This window comes from Corapipo altera, unplaced genomic scaffold (genome assembly GCF_003945725.1).
Source record: "Corapipo altera isolate COAL_440 unplaced genomic scaffold, ASM394572v1 360, whole genome shotgun sequence".
Lineage (NCBI taxonomy): Eukaryota > Metazoa > Chordata > Aves > Passeriformes > Pipridae > Corapipo > Corapipo altera.
In genome coordinates this window covers 645,203-668,581 of record NW_020885015.1, presented here as the reverse complement: position 1 = coordinate 668,581, position 23,379 = coordinate 645,203, and the positions used below count along the sequence as shown (strand labels likewise).

At 36.9% G+C, this 23,379-nt stretch overlaps 1 protein-coding gene across 2 annotated transcripts in view; it reads left to right on the top strand.

Moving 5' to 3' along the window:
- Positions 1–23,379, top strand: part of VAV3 (vav guanine nucleotide exchange factor 3) — a 157,486-nt gene that overhangs the window by 81,070 nt on the left and 53,037 nt on the right. For both annotated transcript variants that reach the window (XM_027667627.1, XM_027667626.1), the window contains exons 16-18: positions 10,917–11,018; positions 12,860–12,960; positions 21,298–21,320. In XM_027667627.1, coding sequence (XP_027523428.1) covers positions 10,917–11,018; positions 12,860–12,960; positions 21,298–21,320 — 226 coding nt within the window. The remainder of the gene's footprint in view (positions 1–10,916; positions 11,019–12,859; positions 12,961–21,297; positions 21,321–23,379) is intronic.

Here is a 23,379-nt window from a genome sequence, read left to right as displayed (position 1 = left end):
CCTGGGCTTTTTCATCAGTATAAATATTGCAATACTGCAGAAATGAATGCCAAGTTCATGTCTGCCAAAGAGGAATGGTTGCCTGTTCTTTGCTGTGACTTCAGTTGGTTTTGATCAAGTGTTTTTCAGGGTTATAAGCAATCATTCACAACATATCTATGGTTATAAAATTTCTTTAGATTATTCCAGACACAGCAAGAACTGTGTGAAGATGCTGTATATGATTAAGAGCACAGTGTAAGGACAGCATAAAATGTGAAAGCAAACCAGAATTTATGAAAACAGTGGGTAAACACTTGGAGATGATAAATATACTGTGATATTATGTCTTCTGGTTCACAAAAGTCAAAGCTATCCCAGTCCTAATGTTTTTACTACTTACCTTACAACATGTGAGGTATATTACTATGAAAATTAATAAGTGTTTCTTAAAATTCCATGAAATAAATTTGTAGTGACACTACATCATAAAAATGAAGTACCACCATCTAAATATTGAGGGGTTTTGTGCAAGGAGATTTTTTTCAGTGTTAAAATATGGAATACTGCATTACATGTTTGCCTTGATACTTTGGCTATATGAATAGCTTCTCCCTGCAAACCAATGCAGCCTTTTTTCTTAGCAGATATAGGTGTTTGTCCAGTAATTTTAAAGTTTATGGCTGTATAAATTCTGTATTTTCATGTTTTTTTAGTCCAAAACATATACATTTGTCTTCAGCTAAGCGTAAATATGTAACAAAGTATTTAAAGCTTATCAATACGAGCAACTTTGTAAATTTGGATTTGTAAGACTTAGAACTTTCACAAATAAGGCTCAGCCAGTGAATATTAAAGTATGTAAAGTATTGATGCTTTTGATTTACAAATACTAATGTATGACAGAGCTTTGTTCCGATCAGGTAGTGTTCAGAAATGTTATACAGGAATAGATTAGCTCAAAGCAGTCAGTTGACTGATAAGGAAGAAAAGGAAAGCTATTATCTTGTTTGAAACAATGCAGTACGTTTCCAAAAAGTTAACAAGATAATTTCCTTGATCTCAAAAAAACCACTCATCATATGATCAAATAAGCAAATTTCCTAGCAAATTCTTAGAAGTTGTGCTTTCTCGATCAAAAGCACAATTTACTTGTGATATGGTTAATTTAATTATATAACATGTCTTCTTGATGAAGACTCTTTGATGTGACAAACCAGAATGTTTGAGTATTAGCATATGGAGAATTGATTGATTGATTATTTCAGTAAATAGCATCTTCAAAGATGATTCTGAAATATAACAGCCTAGCTGGAACAGAGAAAATGAATTAGCTGTAAGTAATCAGCATTCCTTCTGAGAAGAGAAGGTAAATAAGAAGCTGAAAATCATTTCTCGTGATTGCTCACCCCTAGTGAGAGTATACTTTAGGAATGCCATTTTTTTTCTTCACCTTTTTTGGTAAATAATAAAATCCTTGTAAAGATTCAAAAAGGAATATTTATAAGTGGTTTTCTATCTCCCCTCTTATTTTATTATTATGCAAATGCCTTTCTGATAGATGACAGTGTGTTCTATCAAGTGATCAGTTGAAATGGTCGTAGTTGCACTGAGCCAAAATGTTTCAAGTGGAGAGGGAGTGTAGTGCAAATGTGAGGCTGGTTCTGCTGCTTGTGGGGAGTGGGATTCTAAGGGCAGATCTGCTGTGTACCAGAGCAGGGAGTGAAGTTGAACATCTCTGGGGACCAGCTTTGCGTGCAAGTCTTCATCTGAGGTTTGGCTGAGAGCTTTTAGTTTTGTTTGACAGTAACATACATGGTTTTCTGTTTCTTCTACTGTCTGGGTTATTATTTAAAACATATGTGACAATGGCTATGTAGTATTGCTAGTAAAATTTTCAAAAAATTTCTGAGATACTTAGTACCAGTTGTCATGGCTAAATTTTAGGGTGGTTAAAATTTTAAAAGGAGGTCACTTTGGCACAAACTGAGAACTTTAACTTAGAATGTCTTCGTAAGTAATTTCTGTAAGCAACTAATGACTTAGAAATACTTATGTTAGATCTAGGTTTATTGATGCATTTTCTGCAGCGATGTTGATTGTTAGTACAATAAGTAAATCTGGAATGAAAATTTTCAATGTCCTGAGGTATTAACCTGTGCCATTTTCTTTATAAGCTATACTGCATGAATACAGCATCAGATTTCATGTCACATATACTTGAAAATGATCTTCAGCAGTTCGTGCTCAGGGTGTCCATAATTCTGAACAGTTCTGTATGAAGCATTTTAAATTATCACAAGCATAATATGAAGTGCAGAATAATATCAGCTCTGAAATGCAAAGGTCTAACTTGAGGTTGAGAGTTGAGGAGAGTTCAAGGTATTGAGTTTTATCTGAGCTCCCTGTAGTATTTCTTCTTTTAATACTTAAAACAATTGCAATTCACTGCAGACTCTTTATCTGATATTTCGTGCATCTGCTTATTTGTTATGCCTCTGGGCTCACAGGTGGGCATACATATATTAACTATTCTCTAAGGCCAAGTTTTAATCAGGGGAGATGGCTACTCAGTTTCAAATATAATAGATTTTAAAAATGACTGACTTTGCAAGCATGTGCTTAGAACTGAACACTGTGTAATTTCTTGTGCCAGGATTGCATTTCTTGAAGAGACTGATACGGGAAAATGATCTTCAAAACCTGACCTAAATAGCATTTCTGCAAAAAGGAGTCAAAACCAAAAATAAGAAGTATCATTAGAACTTCTTTGGGTGTTTTTTCCCATTTGGGGAGAACTGTCAACCCCAAAGAAAAGGCAGCTGTCTCACCATACTGTTATGCAGAACCTACAACCACTAGACAGCCTGTTCCCAACCCAAGAGCATCTGTGTCTGGGCACTTGCTGCTGTTTTATGTCACTCAGAAAACGATTGTGGGATTGCTAGTGTGGGAAGAGAAGGTTCCTCTTCTGTCCAGGCTGACAGTCCCACTGAGCTATGGCAATCTGGAGGAACATCCCTGGGTCTAAATGATACCTGAGAGGTTTGTCATCAATCCTTTGAGCAGAATTGATGTCTCTTCAGTCAGTGCTTACAATGCCTTTACTTTCTTTGTATCTAACAGAAGTGATCTACTCAACAGTCTTGGTCAGCACCTGCTTTTGCTGATTCTGTGTCTTGTTTGCAGCCAATTTACTTTTGAAAGGAGTTTTCTTGATCTGTTTGCAAAGGGTTACTTTTGCATTTTTATTTTGTGTGAAGTATGCTTTCTTTTCCTATATCTTTTGTGATTCCTGCAATTAAGCGGGTATGTGCTTTTTGTGGTGGAAAAATGGTGTGCATATATCCAAGGAATATCAAATGTTTTCCAGGTTTTTTTTTCCCCCTCCTGTAACACATATCCCCTTCAAGTTTAAGAAAACAATAAATTTAGTTTAAAAATATTTGAAGTTTGGGAAGGAGAAGTTGAGTTTTTAATTAAGTACTCCAGAGGAGCAATTCTCCTACAGTAATTGAAATGTTTTTAATGGGTATAAACAACACATTTTCAGTGGCCTAGACCCAGGGAGGGAGGGGAAATCTTAGAGATCTTAATTGCTGAAGTCAAACTAATGTTGAAAAGCTGCCAGGGAAGCAATTAAAAGAAATGGTCCTCAAAATGCATCAAGAAGGAGAGAAGAACAGGTGGAAGACAGCGTTGGACCTTGCAGGTTTTTTAGACTATAGTTTATAACTGGTAGCATTAAATGGAATAGTAAGTAGATTGGTAATAGAAGAAAGAGGAGAATTCTTTTTTGTACTGTGTTCTGAAGTCTCTTTTGTTTAACTCCTTGAAGGAAGTGAAGCCACAAGATGGTAGACTTCCAGTGCTCTGTGCTGCTGGATGCCTTCTTTTTGCCCGTTCAGGGCTACGAGACTGACATCCATATCCAGGAGCTAAAGGCTCCATATTCTATTTTCTTCTACTCTTTGTGTTTTCATAAGGCCCCTTTTTCTCTTTTGTACACTTTTTTTCCCAGTAAAGGCTGTGTGGTTTGCATTTTATTAATTTCCTATTTAATATTTAAACTTACTGTAAGGGTTTAATTAATCTGACCAACGTAATACTTCATTTTATAAATTATATTTTTGTTAGATTTGTTGGCAGCCAGTAAGCTTTCAGTAATATGTCCATGCAAGACAAACTAGAGACAATAGTTCTTAGTCTCTTGAAATATCTGAATGGCAAAACATCCAAGGGAAGATGTACTCACTATGTCAGAATTTATGAAATAAGATTTTTTTCATTGTTTGTATATTTAGAAATATGTTCTTTCTGGAAATGAAGACTGGGATTCTAATATGTTTATTCTCCACCTGGGAAAATAGGGGGAAGAAGTTCTTAGCCCTTTATTTATTCTCTTGGGATACAACTGTAGTAATTACATATATAGTACATAAGACTGAGCTTTGTGGCTGAAAGTTTAGTAGTTTGCCTGTTGCATTTTATTTTGTAAGCCTTAATTGTGTAGAGGAAGTTTAACTGACAGTAAAAGAAAACATATTTATGCCCACTCCACTGAAGATATTGCAATACAATTCATTTGTTTAGTCCAACCTTTTGTGAAAGGCACTCTGTTTAGTTTTTCTAATAGGAAACAAGCATGTAAGAATGCTGATAAAAACCTAAATTGTTGCTCTGAGGGAGCCAAATGCCTGTTGGATGCTATTGGTCTTCAGAGGCATTCTGATCATAATGTTTTCTCATTGGAATATGGTTTTGATTAAGTAAAGAAGTGACAGTACCAAATCTTAGCTACTTGGTATTAGTGACGTTCATTGCAGTATGCACCTTGGCAGCATGTCAGACTGAAGGTAATCAAAGTTCAGTTTTGAAAAATGGGGTATAGAATTTACACTGGTGAATATGTCAAGATTGCCAAGGTTCACTGCTTTATTTTGACTTAAGTCAAATCTTTTGATTGTGACATGTTTGTGTCTTGAGGGTTAAGAATTACTTGAAGCCTTTGATGTGCTATTCCAGCCTCTAGTATTAGAAAACTGTAGTTTAAACTGTTTCCTTTTATTTCAAATGCACAATTATTTTAGTATTTTGAGGTTGGATAGTTGAGAGAATTTATTCCTTGTTCTATAGGCATAGAAATAAGCAATTTTGACAACACAATTTTGGGCCATCCTATATCATTACTCTGTGGTCAGCTGTACCATTAATCTAGGCAAAGATGATTGCTAGAATGAATTCTGACTGCAAAAGCTTGTGGGGGACAGTTGATACCGTGACACTTTCTGACACCATTTATAAAGGTGTTGCATTATGTGGGTGGCTGATGAGATTGGCCTTTGATCAATTTACTCTTCTGAGAAGTAAGAGTCAGTAGAAAGAAGTGGCACTGCAAATGTGGAGGGAATATTTTTAAAAGAGGAATATTTCACATGCATGAGGAGTGCTCCAAAGTCTGTGGTATCAAGGGCAACTGAAAAAGATACCCGGATAATTGTTTTCTTTACTGAACTCTGCAAGCTTTACAGACAAAGGGTTTGTTCAGAGATATGGGATTAACTAAGGAGGTGGTCATTCTGCTCCTTGCACAGTGGCTCCGATGGCTGATGCAGAGACAAGAATTGTGTGTTCGAGTGAAGGAGACTGGCAAGATAAGCACCTGCAGGTCTCTGGGTTGGTGGTGTAGCAGTGAATTGGTCCCAGTGGGACTAATATTCTGCAGGTAACTTGGAAAGAGAAAGCTTTGTTTAAAAGGCTCAGGGGCAGCCCAAGGACATCACTGTAGTGACTGGAGTAGATGTAGTTATGGGGATCCAGCACTGTGCAGGAGAGGGCACTCGTGGTTGTCCCTTACAAAAACTCTGGTGCTGAATGGAGGAGAGAATTGGAAAAATTGTCCTAATAACAGATTCATGATGACATTTTGTCTTTGCTAGAGTGTAGGAGTTAAAACAGCCTGGTGAAAAAGTAAAAGAGACAAAGGGAAACAACTTTTGACTCCCTACATTGCTGTTGCTCGTAAAAATAACAGACAGTTTTACCATAAAATGAGGAGTGTGTTCTCTGCCCTTATTTACCTGATATTAAGTATTTCTGGTGTATGGGTGTCTTCCTGCTCTGGACACTTGTCAAGATCATTTGACAGCAGAAATAGAGGAAACATTTTATTTGCAGCTGGGGGCACCCCATGATAGAAGTTGTGGTTGGAGTGACTGGGGAGTCTGCAAGAGGGCTTGACTATTCCACTGTGATGGGGAAGGAACCTAGTTTAAACCCAAATTAGATTTTCTTAATTGCTTCAATATGTTTGAAATTTGATAAGAATCATGTGTGGGTTCCTTTTATTTTTTAGTTACCCAACAAGAAATTTTTCTTCTAAAGAGGAAAATATTCTTAGTCTTATGCTCAAAATTAATGTTAACATATTATTCAGGGTTTTTTTTCCTGTGTCTTCCAGTGTACCCACAGGTTGGGAAGTAGAAGGGAAAAGATTTGAGAAAGATGAAATGTTCTGTTAAGTGTGTTGTGAGAGCTCTGGTCTGTGTTCTGTGTGTCAGTGTAAGGCTTGCATGCTGTAACTAAAATAGCTTCTCTAGGGTTGGACATGGCTATGGAAAGTTGTATGCTATGTCATGACATTTTTTTCATTGACATTATCAGCTTTATTTACTGTATTTAAAAGCTCAAAATATAGGATGTGATATTCAGTGTGGAAGGTTTTGTGGAAAAAAATTTCCTATGGTCCTTGTGGTATTTGGACTTACACAGTTGCAGATGAGTTGAGCTTGATCTCTAGTTAGAAACTTGCATGTGTGCAAGTTTGTTATTTTTCCATTACTTTTTATTTACTGAAAAGAAAACATATTGAAAACTAAAATATCAACCCCCTAGATTCATCAAGTTTCAGGCTTTACATTGAAAGACTTGCTGTTTGATATATACTGTACAGTACCTTGTCTCAGACTTGTCTGATACGATGGGCATTGTGACTGCAGAACTGGATGTGCCACAATGCAGCATTAGTGATCAGGTGCTAGAATGTGCAAGAGTTTTCCTGTCCATGGTTAGCACTGCAATCTGTGCTTTTCTGCAAAGCTTTCCTTCTTCCACCTCTACATTTATAGTAGACAGTACCCATTTTTTTTATTTTTATGGATTTTGTTGTATCATTATTTATCTTTCTATCTTGTACCTCACTTTACAGCACTCCTTCTTCAGAGTAAGCATACAGTTTATTTTGCACTGTTCTTTTCTAGTGCCTTTATCAGAGTATTAATAACTGGAAACTGCATCCTCATAACTGTGAATGCTTTTTTTGGAGCAGTGATTAAATGCCTTGTCTAACAGGAATCAACTGATAACAGTGCATCTAAATGTTAATATTTTGGTATATTATTTCTTCATAAAGAGAATAATGAGTTAATGGATACAATACTGATCTTTTTGAAATGTGATGGACTCTGAAATTTGAGAATATAGTTTGCGGATGTGTAAACCGAAATCAAGCACGTGAAATTTTCCCATTCCTGTTTGACCTCAGTCTGAGACAATAAGGACTAACAGAATCAGAAAGGAAGAGATAAAAGAAAACTATTCTGAGTGGATGCAGTGATATTGTTCATTTTGAGACATCTTCTAAGCCTACACAAAAAGAAAGGCTCAACAGTAGATAAGTTTCTTCTCTTGTTGATTCCCTCTTCCTGCACAGGATCCTCCATTATTTGCTGAAGTTCTAGTCCCTTCCAGATTCATTTAATCTGTGGATGATGTACTTCAGTGGCATTCTCCTTTGATTCACTAAACTTTTGTTGTTAGGGATTTTTGGGCTTTTCATTTTGGGTGATGTCTTTGGGGGGAAAAAAGGGGGATAAATTATATATTTTCAGTGGTGGAAGAAAGGGCTAGCAAAATTGAAAATGTCTTTTTGGCTTATGAATAGTTCCTAGGTGCTCCTAAAAGAGACAGTCAGGCTTATGTCTTTAAAGAAAAAAAAAGCTATTTCACAGGATCTTTGTGGCAGCTTGACCTTATCCAAAAAGGAAATACATGAAGTTAGATCTTGGTGAATTGATAGTGAATATGAAAGATATGTAGGTGGTGAAGAAAGAAAAGTTTTTCTAGATAGAGAATTCTTTGAAGTAATTGCTAGTATCTTCAAATTACCAAATTAAAACCTGGTGGGGTTTAAAGAAAGTGATGGATTTGCTCTTTGAGACGGTTTTGTGCTCCTTAAGAACTGACTAGTACTTGGAACCAAACTAATTCTTCTGTAATAGTGGACAAGATACAGTGAAGTTTGCATTCTGTTCACAAGTTTGTGTTGTGTTATGTTTTCAGTTTTGTATTCCTCTACTTATGCAAGTAGGACAAATATATCCAAATTTTAGCACACAGTAGATCAAGTTGAAAATCTGTTTATCTGGATAAAGCTTTCCTCTTGCTTAGGAGATTATATTGTGCAATTTAGGCCATAGATGCAATAAAACAACTTAGAATGGAAAAAGGTGAAGGGACTTGTGACAGCTCTTCTGTGGAGCATAACTTCATGCTTTGCCATTTTAGCACTATGCTTTTTTCCTCTGAAGAAAAATTTTTTCTGTTAAGAACTGTAAAATGGAACTGAATGGCTTTGTAAAATATAAAGAAACTCAAATATTGCTTTTAATATAAAGAAGAATGAATATGGTGTATCATCTTTGTTCTGTTAATAGGAGTTACATTTTCAGTAGTTCATGCATTTCAATCTTTGTGGAAGATAGCCTGAGAGAAGAATGAAAGAGAATTTTTACACATGGAAGGAAGTTGTGTAGTCATATGCTCGTGTTTAACAACTGTCTGTGTGAGGCTGTCATTTTTGTCTTTTGATCCACTATACTTATTATTTTTGGAGATTGATCCTGTTCTAATGAAATGAATAGAATTTTTTCTTTGGTTTGTTCTTGAAAAATGATCAGGTTGTTAGGATTAATTTGGTATGCTTTCAGTCTCTGCACATTTGGCTGATACTTCGAATGTGGTTCTGCAAGATAGCCTGCTCAGAACCAAATGGTCACTCAAAATGAGCTTCCGTTGGGAGTGTGAATACTGTAACTTGTTCTAGGGAGTTTTCAGGATTGTTTGGAGTGTAGCCTAAGAAGTTTTGGCAGCCCCTTGGCAAACACGTGAAATATAGGCTCTGCCAAGTTGAGCCTCAAAATAATACTTTTTCTCCTGGTTTAAGAAGTTCTTTACCTTTTTGAGGTTAATTTTATCCCAATGCCTGTCCCTTCCTGCTGTGAATGGGTCATGTGCCATGCCAGTCTCAGTTAGCAGCAGTTGTAGTATTGACATCTTGCATATCATAGCAGAAAGGGAGACACAAGTGAGGTAGTTAAAACAGTACCAATTGTCAGGTTATTTTCAGGCATAAAAGCAAAATCTCATTTGGTTTTTGAGTGCAGTTTCATTTTCAGCACGTTCATTTTCAGCAGGCAGATTAGAAGACTGACCTTTCTGACACTGAGTACTTAAACAGATTCTTTGAATGTGGTGGTGGTTTGTTTGTGGTGTTTTTTTTTTTTTGTTTTTTTTTTTTTTTTTTTTTTGTAGGCCTTTTCATTCAGTCCCAGAGAGATTGAAGCTTGCATGGTTATCTGTGTTTCATTGCAGTTTGTGGCTGGTCTGTGTTTTAGTCTAGAAGTTGTTTATAATATGTAAAAATGAAATTTATAAGTATCTCCAACTTTAATGGGTGAATATGTAATTTTGTGTGTCAGAAAAGTTTCTGGGTTTTCCTTTGAGTGCTGTAGATTCTTGCATTCTTACCCTCAGGATTTTTTTTCCTTATTTAATTCCTATACATCATGCATTCTTATGTTCTTCCCATAAATATCTGGTGTTTTTCTAGCATCTTAAGCATTCCAATATAAATAATATTTAAAAATACATTAACCCTTGCTATATATATAGTCTTCTCTGATACAGTCTAGATTAATATTAAATTATGAACCTAGTGTTTCAGAATAACTGATTTTGCCGGTGTTTAGCTAGTTTGGGGATGTTATTAAATAATAAAAAAAAGAAGAGAAATCCATTGAAAACGCCTGTTGTCCTACACAGTCTTGGAAATGGGAGGGATGATAGAAAAAAATTAAATAGAATACTTAATAAAATTTAAATAAACCAGAAAACTGGTGCAACAAAATGATCAGTGGGTCATTTTTAAATTATACACCTGCTTTTAAAAGGGATCGGTAGGGAGGATAAACAAAACACATGTATAGTAATGGACCAGTGCTTTGTACATAAGTCTGATCTTTGGAAATGAGCCTGCTAATAGAGTCTTGGTATCTTAGTAGTGTGAATAGTGATATTTTATTTTATTTGTTAAATTTCCTGTGTGTAGCAACAGCTGTACGCATTGGGCAACACAATTAAAAAAGACTAACCAAACCCCTGTGAATATTTTCTAATTACTTTTGAAAACACTCGTGTTATCAAGTATATTGCTGCATAGTTATGACCTAACTGTCCCAAATTTGATGCTAATGTTTCAAATATGGTGGTTCTCAGGGTGTGAGCTGCTTTTCCTTGTACATTCACATAACAAAATATTTTTGAGAAGGAAATGGTAAGCATTCTTTAGGTTTATAAAACGATCCTAGTTTATCAAACAGGAATAAAAACCAGGTGAAGTTTGTTTTGGTGTTCAGTTTTCTGTTAATTGTGACAGTTAAGGTAGTTACAGGGTATATTTAAGAACTAGGTCTGCATAATGTTATAATTCAGGTTTCATTTCAAGGTGTATGGTAAACTCCATACTTCTAGTTCTTTTCAGTGAAAACCATTAAAGTGTAAATAAAACTAATTGTTTGTGGGTTCAGATTTCCTCCTTTGAATGTTGCATTGTGCTCTAGATTTCATTAGTTTAATGCAGATTTTCAAACTTTTTTTAGGTCAAATATACGGCCAGACTATGCGGATACAAGCTTTCATGAGTTCAAAATGCACACCTTCAGTCGTGTGACATCTTGTAAAGTCTGCCAGATGCTTCTAAGGTAAGATTGTAAAGGTTTTCATGAAGTCATAGCTGGTGTTTCTTGTTGTATTAGCAAGTTTTTGTAATCAAATTTCCAAATATTAGCAGGAGTGCTGTTAAAAGCTGAAAACATCCAGATGCTTCTCATTTGTCAGAAGATGGCTTTATCATGATTCTTATGTAAGAGTAAATGGCAACCATTTTTTACAATTTTGACCATGATGGCTCTTCCACAGAGTCCCTTGCTGTAAACCAGCAGTTTCAAAGACAGAATATTGTTTCAGAAAATCAAATGATGATGATCCTTGTAAATGTTTGCTATGGAGAGACTGCTTTGTGAGACAGAAAATAACTGTGAGGCATTTACAGGTGCATTTCTGAACCAGATATGTAGAGAAATTGAAGACAGATGTTGCAAGGCTAGGTAAGGAATGCTAGCAGACAACTGATGTGTTCATAAACAAGGATTTGTGAGACCAGCAAGCTAAGAAACTCCATGTATTCTGCCTCTTTCCTTTATGTGCAAATATAAAAGCACATGTGCTTTTATATTTGTAGTTTCTCATTCATTTTTGAGCTTTTAGGACCTACCATGTTTTTTTTTGTAAAGATGACATGTCCAGTGGTATAAAGGAATGTATTGACCCCAAATTTCATAGTGTTAAGTTGCAGATGCAAAAGCTTTCTAAACTTTGGCCAGTTCAGGTGCTCATAACTGGTTGCCCAGACAAGTTGTGGATATTCCATCCCTGGAAATGTTCAAGGTCAGGTTGGATGGGGCTTCGAGCACCCCAGTCTAGTGGAAGATGTCCTTGCCCAAGGCAGGAGGAATTGGAACTAGATAATCTTTAAGGTCCCTTTGAACTCCAACCTTTCTATGATTCTATGTTGCATATTATTGATATTTCAAAAAATATAGCCACAACATTTTTAGCAAGGGCATTTGAGTATGGGTAGTGCTTTTGTTAAGCACAGACGTGGAATAAAATAACTTCAGGTATGTTCCTCCCTGTCATAGATTTTTTTCCTTTAGCAGCCTTTTTCCTGAACAGTTAGACTGACCTGGATTTTCAAAGATTTTTTTTTTTTCTCAAAACAATAAGATCTAAATGGCTATGAAGAATGGTGCAGGCATTCTAAACTTGAAGGCAGGAGGGCTGATTTCTGAATTTGAAGCAGTATAGCTGAGTTATTGTGTCTGTTACTGCACTACCTGCTGTTGCTGAGAAACAGCTCTCTTGCATTCAGGACACAGGCCACATGGTGCTGTGTTATTCTCCATACACATTGCTTGAAGATAGCTTGGGTATCCCCAAGTGCTACCTTGTGGTATATAGACATTTACAGTTATTGGCAGCTCTGAATATTAACTGAAATGTACCAAGGTATCTATTTTTTAAAAAATGAACAAATTTAAGGTCAAGAATGTTTGCAATATAGCCTATAAACTCCTAATGCTTAAATATATATTCAAACTTACAACTCTCTTGAAATGGATCTTATTTGTCATGGTGCCTAGGCAAATCCCCATTGAGATGAAACAAAGTGTAGATCTATAGAAGGATGGATGCATAATGGTACAATTTCAAGTGTACTGTTCCAAAGTAGTTTTGGATTAAATTGGAATGGAGATTGTTATTATACTAGTAGTCCAAAAGAACTATCTAGTTGTAACTTTTTAGTAGTGGCGAAAAGAGGATGAGCTGCTTGTTTGTCAGTTGTCACTTTTTCTCAGTCCTTTAAGGACTATCATTATGCAGAACAGCAAATGACTTCTAATACCTTCTGCCTTGTCTCTTATGTCCTTTATGTGTGGAATTTGTCACCTCTAAGGTATCACTACTTAATTTTATTTTACAGGGGAACATTTTATCAAGGCTATTTATGTTCTAAGTGTGGAGTTGGAGCACACAAAGAATGTTTAGGAAGACTAGACAACTGTGGCAGGGCTAATTTAGGTGGTAAGTCATTTTTATTGTTAGAATACCATTTTTAATTAGGACATGAAACCTGCTAGATGTAATTAAGGTTTAATTTACTTCTAATTTGTGTTTATTGTAACATGCATACTTGTGAAACTTCCATTTATAAGCACAATTAGAATTGCATTTACGATTCTTAGGGATTTTTATTGCTACTAAATTGAAATGTTCAGAAGCAGGAGAGAGCTGTTATAGGTCAAACCCAATTTCTTTGTTAATGTTGTATACAAGAAGGAATTGCTCTCGTTTCAATTGTAGTCTGCTCATATGTGTAACACCTACTGTACGGGACATCATCTATCATCCTTGTGGTTCTCCCTTTATGTCTGTCAATTTTCATATTTTCCTCTCAGTTCCTAAAGCTGTATGTGTTGCCTCAGCTTCCTCTTTCATCTCTTTGGTTTCCATGGTTTCTGTCCACTCACAATATTCACAAAAATGTGATTGATGGCTCTCTACTTCCCACATCTAAGGACTGGTTTTTTTCTTCTTTTAATCGATTCATGTACTCTGTGAGCTTCTTCCCTGACCATTGTCACTTTGCGCTTCCTCTGTTATTCTGCTCTTTGGGACCTTCAGGGCTCTTTTGACTTCAATTATCATTTGGCCTCCTTCAAATGACTCAAAAATTGACATCTTCCCTTTCTGCTCAGTACTGTACCTGTAAATCTTTCTGATGTCTTCTGGATCTCCCCCTGCTAATGGTAGATGTTAGCCCTCATCATTGGCCACTCCTTCCCTTCCACGTACCTATGCATTTTGTGGTAGTGAGTTTGTTACACTATAGCTAGTTAGTCACTAGCTAGTTGCTGCTATTTGTGACTCTTCCCTCTATGCCTTTTTTTTGATTGTGTTTGAAAGAGAATTCAATTTTGTATATGCTCGGGAAGTTTCTAGTTATTTGTCCTTCTCACTTCTCTAAAACATGCACATTCATTTCCACGATTATTTCATAATAGTTTGTGAAGTTTCTCATGTCTCACCTCACATAAGCTACAGCAACCCCTTCCATTGGGTTATTTTCTTTTTGACATTAGTATCTACAATCTTTGCAAAATGCTGTTGCAGAGATAATCTTTCTCCCACTGCTTGAATTACATGATGACTTCATCCACTGCTCTTTACTAAGCTGCTGCTTCAAGATTTCAACTGTGGCTTGTTGTTCCTTTCAACATTGTATAAGCTTGTTTCTGTCTTTGTCCCTGTTTGCATCACTTCCTGACTTTTATTTGGCTTTTGGCTTGCAGTGCTGTTTACCTGCGTCATTCTTTCATGAAATCAACAGGATGGCAGGTATTGACTTTTGCTGCAGTCAGTGAACTTCTTTTTCCTCAGCTGCTTTTCTGTATTGGAGATCTTCCACGCTGTCCTCCAAGTCTGGGCTCTTTAAAAATAATTTTTTGTAGATCTGAAAATCATTACAGCAATTACAGTATTTGCGATTGAGATCCTTTTTGGAACATAGTTTTTTCACCAAACCTTCTACAGATATTATAAAGACAATAAATATTTAAATTATGTGAAAATTGAATGTTTTAAAGCAATTGCATTTAAAATATAGAGTGGAAAAACAAACACATTGTTCTTCACTGGAGAACTATTTTCTGTGGTATAAACCACTCCTACTTCTACGTTTTTCCTTTCCTTTTAATATCACTTCTGTAGTTTTTATTTTAATTGGATAGCTGGCGCGCTGGGGGACAGGAGCTTGTCTTTCTATTCCTCTGTAAATATCTGTGGACACATATGGTGCAACATGTATCAGGTCTAGGTAATTAAAGGTCTGATTTCTCGCAATTTTCCTGTGTACTTCATAGAGAGAACAAAATAACAACAACAAAATCACATTTCTCCTTCTTTGTAAGTGGAAAAATTATAATTTAAAAAATTATTATTTAAAAAATTTAAAGGAGCAGAATGTTATTTTGGATTTTACTTTAAATCATCTTCCTGATATTTGTAAAATGATAGTGCTCTGAAATTGGAAGCAACTGGTTTGTTAAGATACTGCTTTGTGTTACATGTTTTGCTTACATCCAGGTGTTCTGCTCTCGATGCTCTCTTTCAACTTCACTTTCTCTTCTCAGTCTATTTTTTTCTTCTGTTCAAAGGCTCCCAGATTCCTGTAGCTCTAGTCTAAGACAGGAGAGTTGTGGTCTTCTACGTGCTCATGAGGCAGAAGGACAGGAGCCTTTCCTTACAGCCTGCTCTGAGATCATAGCTGCTAAAATGAACTCTAAATTACAACTGCTGCCATAGTTCCCTCTTGTTTTATCAGTCAATGAGGATGGAAAGGACAAAGGGCTTTGCTTACTTGGCTGAAAATGTGTCATCCCTCTACCTGATAGAGGGACTTTGGCCAGAGAGTAGGAAGGAAAATCCTCAGATTTTTCCCTGCTGTTTTCTACTTTTACTCTTTATTTGCATTTTGAAAGAAAGAAGTGTTGATTGAGCAGTGCTGCCCATTCATAATGTGCACAGAGTAAGGAAAGGTTTTAGGAGGAGCTTTACCATTTTCTGCTTCCCTATGTGGCCAAGAAAGGAAAGGGACAATTCAGACTCTCTGAAATATTGGTTACTGCAACTTGAGTAGGAATTGTTTTCCAGCTGTGCTGAGAAATGAAATCTCCCATAAGTTACCTGCTGTGCCTGCTAAGTTATGAAATATTACTAGAGGAATGCAGACATAAAGACATCATGTAAAATTCAGTATTTTCACTGCATTTTGTGCAAAAAGTAGGCTCTACATGCACAAAATTTTAACATGGTTTTAATTTTGAATATTTTTTTTGAAATATTTAGAGAAATTAATTTATTATAAATGTATTTTTTTAATGGTGTCATTTGCTGCTTCTCTGAGAAATCAGCAAAGGTGGCCTGAGAGTGCTGTTAGATAAGAAATTGTGGAGCATAGCTGGAAGGCTTGTAGCAGAATGCCAGGAACACTTATTGTATTGCTGTATTTGGATTTTTTTTTCTTTTTGTTTGTTTGTTTGTTTCTAAGGGACTATTTCAGCCTCTTTCAGAGGGTTTAATGGACATGAAACACAGTCATCCTTTTGGGAAACTGGAGATTATTATTCTGTAGTCATGTGGTATTAGTTATGGCCACAGATGTGGAATATATGTGTGTGTGTATATATATGTGTGTGTGTGTGTAGATATTTGTGTTTTCTGTTTAATCTGGTGTTCTGTTATTCTGCCAGTGCCATTTGAGATGCTTCACAGCAAAGTGCAAATCCTCTGTGTGGTAGACAATGCCTGGGAATGATGTTCCTTGCTTGATCCTGTTACATTTTCCTTCTATCTTTTTTGGTGTTTGAAGAGTTTTTACGTCTTGTTAATGCTTTGGCTTAGATCTTTCCTGTTTAGAAGTATCTAACTCAACAAATGTTAGAACAGTGAGTTCTCTATGCAGCATGTGACCTAGGGTTTTTGTGAGAAGAGTCAATAGAAGTTTTGACTGACTGCTTCTCTATGATAAATTATTTTATAACTTCTTATGACCTCTTAATAGTATACTCTCTGAACTCAGTAGCTTCTTTTTTTCATTATCTGTTCATAAGTGGAATTTTTTCTATGCTTCAAATAATTTTAATTCCCATTCGGTAGACCTCTTCTATTTCTAGAGGTCTATTTGAAAAGAGGTGATCAGAGTTCAAAACACTGCCATGGGAATATACCATTAGGTTTCTCAAAGGCATTTGAGTTTTCCTCAGCATTTTCTGGTTTTGTACAGTTTGAGATTGTTTTCTTTATAGACTACTAAACAGATGTTTTTTGCTAGCCTTTCTGAAATGATACTTAGAACCTCCCTGAATGGATTAAATCTTTTATATTTCATTCCGAGTTGCAGTTTGTGAAAATTCAAAAGAGAGACATCCGAAGACAGATGAAACCTTTTGAATGACAAAATTATTAAGTGTCAGATTTAGATGATACGCTTATGAGAGAAACATTGACAAAATCTGAAGATAAATTGCTGTGTTCTCATGCTATGCCTTATACACAAACGTATGCCAGTTCTTCAGATGTTTTACTTCAAAGAAGGACAGTTCAGCAGACTGTAGAAATTGTAGTGATAAAAGATGCGGAGTTAATTAGTTGAATTAATAAATAGAACAAAATGTCTGCATTTAGCCTTTGGATTTTCTTGGTTGCTGTTCCTGCCCTTGTTGCTGTAAATCAACAGTGCTTGTTGAAGTCTTCTGTGTTTGTTTCTGCCATTATTGATTTAACTTCCCCCCCCCCCTTAAATATTGTCCTGTGCATGCTTTAGTAGTCCTCTGCATTTGCATGTATTTTACTGTTTTCCCTATCACTTAGTCTTTCTGTGAGTTGAAATCCTCCATGCCCCCTCTTTTTTTCCCCTAATGTTCTGATGAACTCCTTTGAGTCTGATTGCACAGTCTTAAACACAAGACTTTATGAAATCCTTAAACACAAGGATTTTAAAATGGATGCACATATTTCTCTGACAGGCCATTTATAAGGACATATGTGGTGTTATTTTCTCTGGTGGCTGATGAGGTCTCCTTTCCCATGCTGCCTCTTCTGGCTTCTCAACTACATTCCTCTCTCTTCTTTCATGGCACAAGACAATTTCACTCATCTGGTGATGCTTTTCCACTAGTTGGAAGGGTTAACATTTTGGAATGGTTAAGAGTGACACACCTTTAGTAGACAAAAGGAGAAGCTGTATCCCTTATTCTCACTTCTATTATACAGGTTGTTGTGTGACCCTTGCAGTTCCTTCAGAGGCTTCAGGACTGATAAAACAGAATCACTCTGCACAGAACATACTGCAGAACTGTAGTCTGTTTCCTAGTCTAAACCAGCAGAATTAACAATTCATTTCTGTTTCCAGACTGCAATTTTTCCAAGTCTATCCAATTATATTGAATTAAGTATTCTCAGGCAAATGTTTGCTGGTTCTACACACTATTGAATATTTCAATTAGAGAAACTTCCTATAACGGTTCTAGAATCTGAAAATATTTTGAATATTTTAAATATAGTGCCACACCCACAGAATTTTCTTTATATTGCTTTTCCCAGGGAGTGTTAGAGACATGTCTCATCAGGTCATAAATGGATTAAAAAAACATGAACAGGTTGTTTTTGTAGTAAATTTTAGTTAACTTATGCATGATTTCTATCTTGTTCAGATAATTCAATTTTAAAAAGTACTGTATTTCCTTAGGTGGAAAAGAAATTTCTTCCACTGTATGATGAACTTGAAAGAAAATGTTGCCATATGAATGAGTTAAGTTTAGAGTTGCTTTCATGTGGTGATGTATATGCCCAATAATATAGTCCGTGCTGTTTATGTAATAATTGCTTGCTACAGCACATTAGAGATTATTCATGAAAACCGTGTGGTCTTGACAGCTAAAAAGAAACCAGCAGCTTTCACTGTTTACGTTTTTGCTGACTTGATCAATAGTTGCGAAGTTGCTGGATTTCCTCCAAGCCTTCCATGTCAACTGAATTGACAAGTAAGTGCTCAAATCACAGAAAGTTCATTGGAGTTAGGCCACTTTTTTAAAAACTGCAGCAAAGGTTGAGCTGTACTGTTTAACTATCGATTCTTGCTCAACCTGAACAAAAGCCACTTAGGGGACTTGATATTTTTCAGGGTCCTACACTATGATGCGTCTAGGTCACATTTCTAATTTTGTTCTGATTATGCAATGACTGGCTAAATGACCAGAAAGGAATAGATAGTCCCACAGCTCCTTCCAAGTGACTTACTTTGCAGTTCCCGCATTTTAAATATTTCGAGCTTTCTTTTAAAATAGAAAGGTGAGTAGTTTATTACGTATCCTTTTTGTTTACTCTCCATATAGTTAGCATGTAAATCCAGCTGCGCTGTTGCCTCCCTGAGGAGCAGTTTATTCCCATTTTCTGATCTGCCTTCCCTCACTTACTGAGGCCAGCTGCTGCTCTTCTTGCTTCTGTAGAAAAATATAATTATCAAAATGTGACCCAGTGGTAACATGGCCTCAGTGAATAAACAAAAAAAACCCCCAAACTGTGCTATGATATTGAAGTAGCTGGCTGTCAGAACTGAGGACCCACTCGATAATTTCATTGGCAAATTGGTAACGAGCAGGAACTTGAATTAAAGTTGTCACGTGTAAAATATCTGCTGGTGGATATCTGCAGACATTACGTTCTTTTTTTCTAAAAATAGAAATGAGGGTATTCTTGCTTTTGTACTTGTGTAGTGTTTGAGAAAAAAGGTGTTTTGTGAGGAAACAATTCACAGAATTCAATACGAATTCTGAAATATGAGAGTATTTGAACTGTGTTGAAATAACAAGACAAGAATGTCTTACTTTTGAATAGGCTTTTATGTGGAAATACAAGTACTGGATATTTTTTCAATTACTGAAGTGTTGACAGTGAAGCCACAAATGGTGTTTTGGTTCATCAGTGTTGGTCTTCTTTTTAATCCAAATCTCCCACCTCCCTTTTAATGAAATTTATTTTGTGCGACTTATCAGGAGTATTTATTACCGTCCTGTGTAGTTATTTCTTGAATCCAGTTATTCAGTTATTTAACAGTTATCACAGCGCTTCTTAATTATTTATTATGAAAACTGCTGGGATGTTCTGATCGAATGCTCTGATCAGATGGAACTCACTCATCTAACTGGGTTTGGAATATTTCCTAGAGATACAAATAATATTCAACAGCAACCTTTAAAAATCAGATTCATTCATTCCCACTGGAGGATAAATGACATTTCCATTTTAACATTTTGATAATAGATCTGCTAAAATAAACATAAGCCTTTTTTTGTTTTAAAAGGAAAAAAAACAAAAAGAAAAAAAACTCCCTGAGTCTGGATTTGAAGTTTTGGCCTCCTTTGCAAGTCCTTACCTATTTGACTTCTCTTTATTTGAAGTCATTCATAATACTGAGATCAAACATTCAAAAAAGGTGGTTTTATTCGTATTTTGGCAAAAAAATTTTAAAAGGCATCTCAAATTGTGAAATACCAAAATTGTATTGAATTTCAGCAGCACTTTGGCAACTAATTCCCTCAGACTCCTTAGAAAATCTGAGTAGACTACCTGCATCTCCTCCTTTGGGCGGGCTTATTTTTCTTCTCTTTGCTCACTATAAAAATGCAAATTAATACTTTTGGAAAGGTTATAATCATAAAAGCATTTTGTGTGGATGACCAGACGAGGTGTCTTAGGGGTACTGTGAGAGGGGAAGTGGCGACTGAAGGTGTACGTGAGAAGAGCTCTGCCAGTGGTAAAGGCTGTGCCTGCCTGGCCTGTCCGCAGCTGGGGTGTTTGGTCTGGGCATGCCTTATCTTTGCATAAAGTACTAGAAAGGCAGAGATTTTGTTTTCCCACACTTTACTGTTTAATGTAACCTTTTTTTAGCAGAATAAAATGTACTTGCAGTTAAACTTTATTATTTCTTTTACTGTGAACATACTTTCCTGTTTAGAAGACATTACAGTAAAAGTTTTCAATTGTGATGAAGTTACATGAAGACCAGGCACGTGCAGTTTGGGCTTTGCCTCAGCAGCTTGTGTAGTGCTAGAGAGTGCACACAGGTAAATACAGCTGTGTGCGCTTTGCTAACACACCAAACCAAAATCTAGAGTACACCCAAATGCCTGTTATCAGATCAGACACTCAAAGACATGTAAGAAAGATATCCCTTTTTGTGTCTTTTGTATGTGTGGTGGCCTGTGTATGCTGAATTGTTAGTCTTTACGCAGTCTTTCTGATCTCCTACAGGGTTTTATTTGTTTCATAATTTTTAAATAGTACCATAAAACTTATAGTAAAAAAGGTAAATAAACCACCAATGGCTTCAGTCTATGATATGCTAATGCAATGCTGAATTGAACTTGAAGACATGAAATATAGAACACTTCGAAGCTAAAGGTGTATATATATATCTCTCGATACATGTTGACATACTCTGAAAAGGCAGAGACAAGAAAAGGTGTAAAGTCGACTTGCAACAAAGAACCGTAGCTTTGAATTCCCAACGAGTCAGTGTTTACCAAGTGTTTTTGAAACCTTCTGAAAGTTTCCAAGGTGTACTGTCTGATCCTGCCGTGCCGCTGCCAGAGCGTGCCCTGCAGCCAGAGCCTGCCCAGGGCCGGGCGGGGTTTGCACAACGACCTGGCGCGGCCCGGGCATTGGGCGGCTACAGGTATCAGGTAGCAAAGGGAAGGCAGCAGTGTTTTCTTTAATGCCACGCAACACAGACTGAGATTGCTACAGCAAAGGTGTACAGTTTGCAGTCACCAGTAATGCCAATTTTTACTTATGTTTCAGAACACGGAAACGTGAAACATGAGGTAAGGATTTTTTTTTCCTTTGCATGTGATGTTTGTTTTGTTTGTGATATAAGAGTTCCTTATTGTTTTGTGCACGTGCTGTTGGAAAAGATATGCTTTTCTTCTGGGTTTAACAACAGATTTACTTAGAGTGCTGTAGAAGTTGTCTAAGCAACAAGGTATTCATGATTAAATATGAATGTCTTCTGTTCAAAATGTGAGTTAAACTTGCAGAGATATGACTTAGTGCTGAAAGCACTGAAAAGGGTGGAGTTTTTTTTTTAAGTTACAGGTAAGAAAGCATACATTGCTTCACAACTGACGGTTAGATCCTTACTGTTCCTAGACAAAAATTGTCAGTAAAGTTAAAAGTATTCTTTTTTTTTTTTCCTCTGCCACACCAGGCAGAGAGGGTGATGAAAGATCAGCAGGGAAGTGTTCACCTTTTCATGAGAAAGGATTGTAGATGCAGAGGTATCCAGTGATTATAGAGTTTATGTAATCTGGAGAGAATGTTAAAATGGGACCTGGACAGAGAAGCTGCTGTGATGCACATAGGTACCTTGCCATCAACCCAAAAAGGCTGCAAACCCACCCTGGGTAACTTTCTGGCCAGCTCCTGGTGCCTCTCCACTGACATGTGGGAGAGCACAGCAGCTGAGTTTTGACTGCCAGTTCTGACGAAGAGATGCAGCACTTCAAACCTAGAATATAATAGTTTCCAGCATCTATTTTAGATCAGAAGTTTATAGTAATTTAACTGCTTAAATGACCTGCTGGGTAATGTAAGGATGTTATTGCTGACATGGCTGGTATGGGGATAGTCATGTACAGGGCTGACCACAGCAGTGCTCTCTGATGTTTGAGCTGTTTGGGTGTCACTGTGACCCCAGGTAGTGGTGGGGGGGGGGGGGGGGGGGGGGGGGCAGGTCAGGGCAGCTCTGCATGCTGTGGTGAGCTCCTGGGCTCTGGGCCTCAGGTGGGCTCTGGCTTCTGGAGGCCTGCAGGGGAATGGCGAGTTCAGGGAACTCTGGCTGGGGACCGGGCTGTGCTGGCGCGGCCCTGGCTCTGCCCAGGCACTGCTGCCTGCCTGCTCTCCCTGCAACCTCAGCTGTGCCCTAGCCAACAGCTGCCCAGCCTTTTAAGTCTCTGCCTGGAAAGATCTGCTAAGTAAGGGCACTCTAAAATATGGGAGTCACAGTGTGTTTCATTTGCCTGATGCTTTCCCAGTCCTGAAGCCAGCAAGCATGACTGGGGAGCTGTGAACAGGTCAAGTACTGGGCCTCGTGGGCAAGGCTACCAGGCTCTGTAAAGCTACTGTGGTGAACATATTGTGGTGAAAAGTATGTTCACCATCTAGCTGGATAAAAAAACATGTATACTTTTTTTTCTTGTGAGAGATAAAACCCCCTTCCTTTTTGGAGCTATTGATTTGCTGTTGCCTCTTGAATTGATCTAAAACATCAGGGTTACTTTGATTTTTACCAAGACTATTAAATGCCTGCTTTAATTATCTCTGTGCAGAAGGAAACTTGAGCACAGATGAAGAACTGTCGTTTTAGAAAATATGGATTTATATTGCATACCAGTAATGTGAAGAATCTGATGGTACTGCAATATGTTTAAGGGTATTGAGCATGTTTTCATACAGCTCAAGAACAATTTCCTTAAAACTTTTCCTTCTGATCCTGTCATGTATATGACTTAGGTTGTTACAGAGTCACTGTATTGCTTGCGTTTCAGTTAAACATTTCTCCATCTCCCTTTGGACTTTCTTTACCCAGTCCTGCCCCTTTCCCTCCCTTCTGTGGTTACTCCTCACTCTGCATCAATCTGTATCAGCAATACAGCTTCCATCTATAAAAAAACATTGTAGGATATAATTGAACTTTTTGTTTTGAGTATTAGTACCTTCATTGTGGCAGCAGTTGTAAATTTTTCTTCTTTTCGCTACAGATGAAACAAAACTTGAATCCGTTCTTTAATTAGAGATGTGGGGTGCAGAGAGAATATGTCCAAGGACTTGAGAGTTTGAAAGCTGTTTTCAAACCAAGCTTTTCATATTACTTGCTTGCTACAG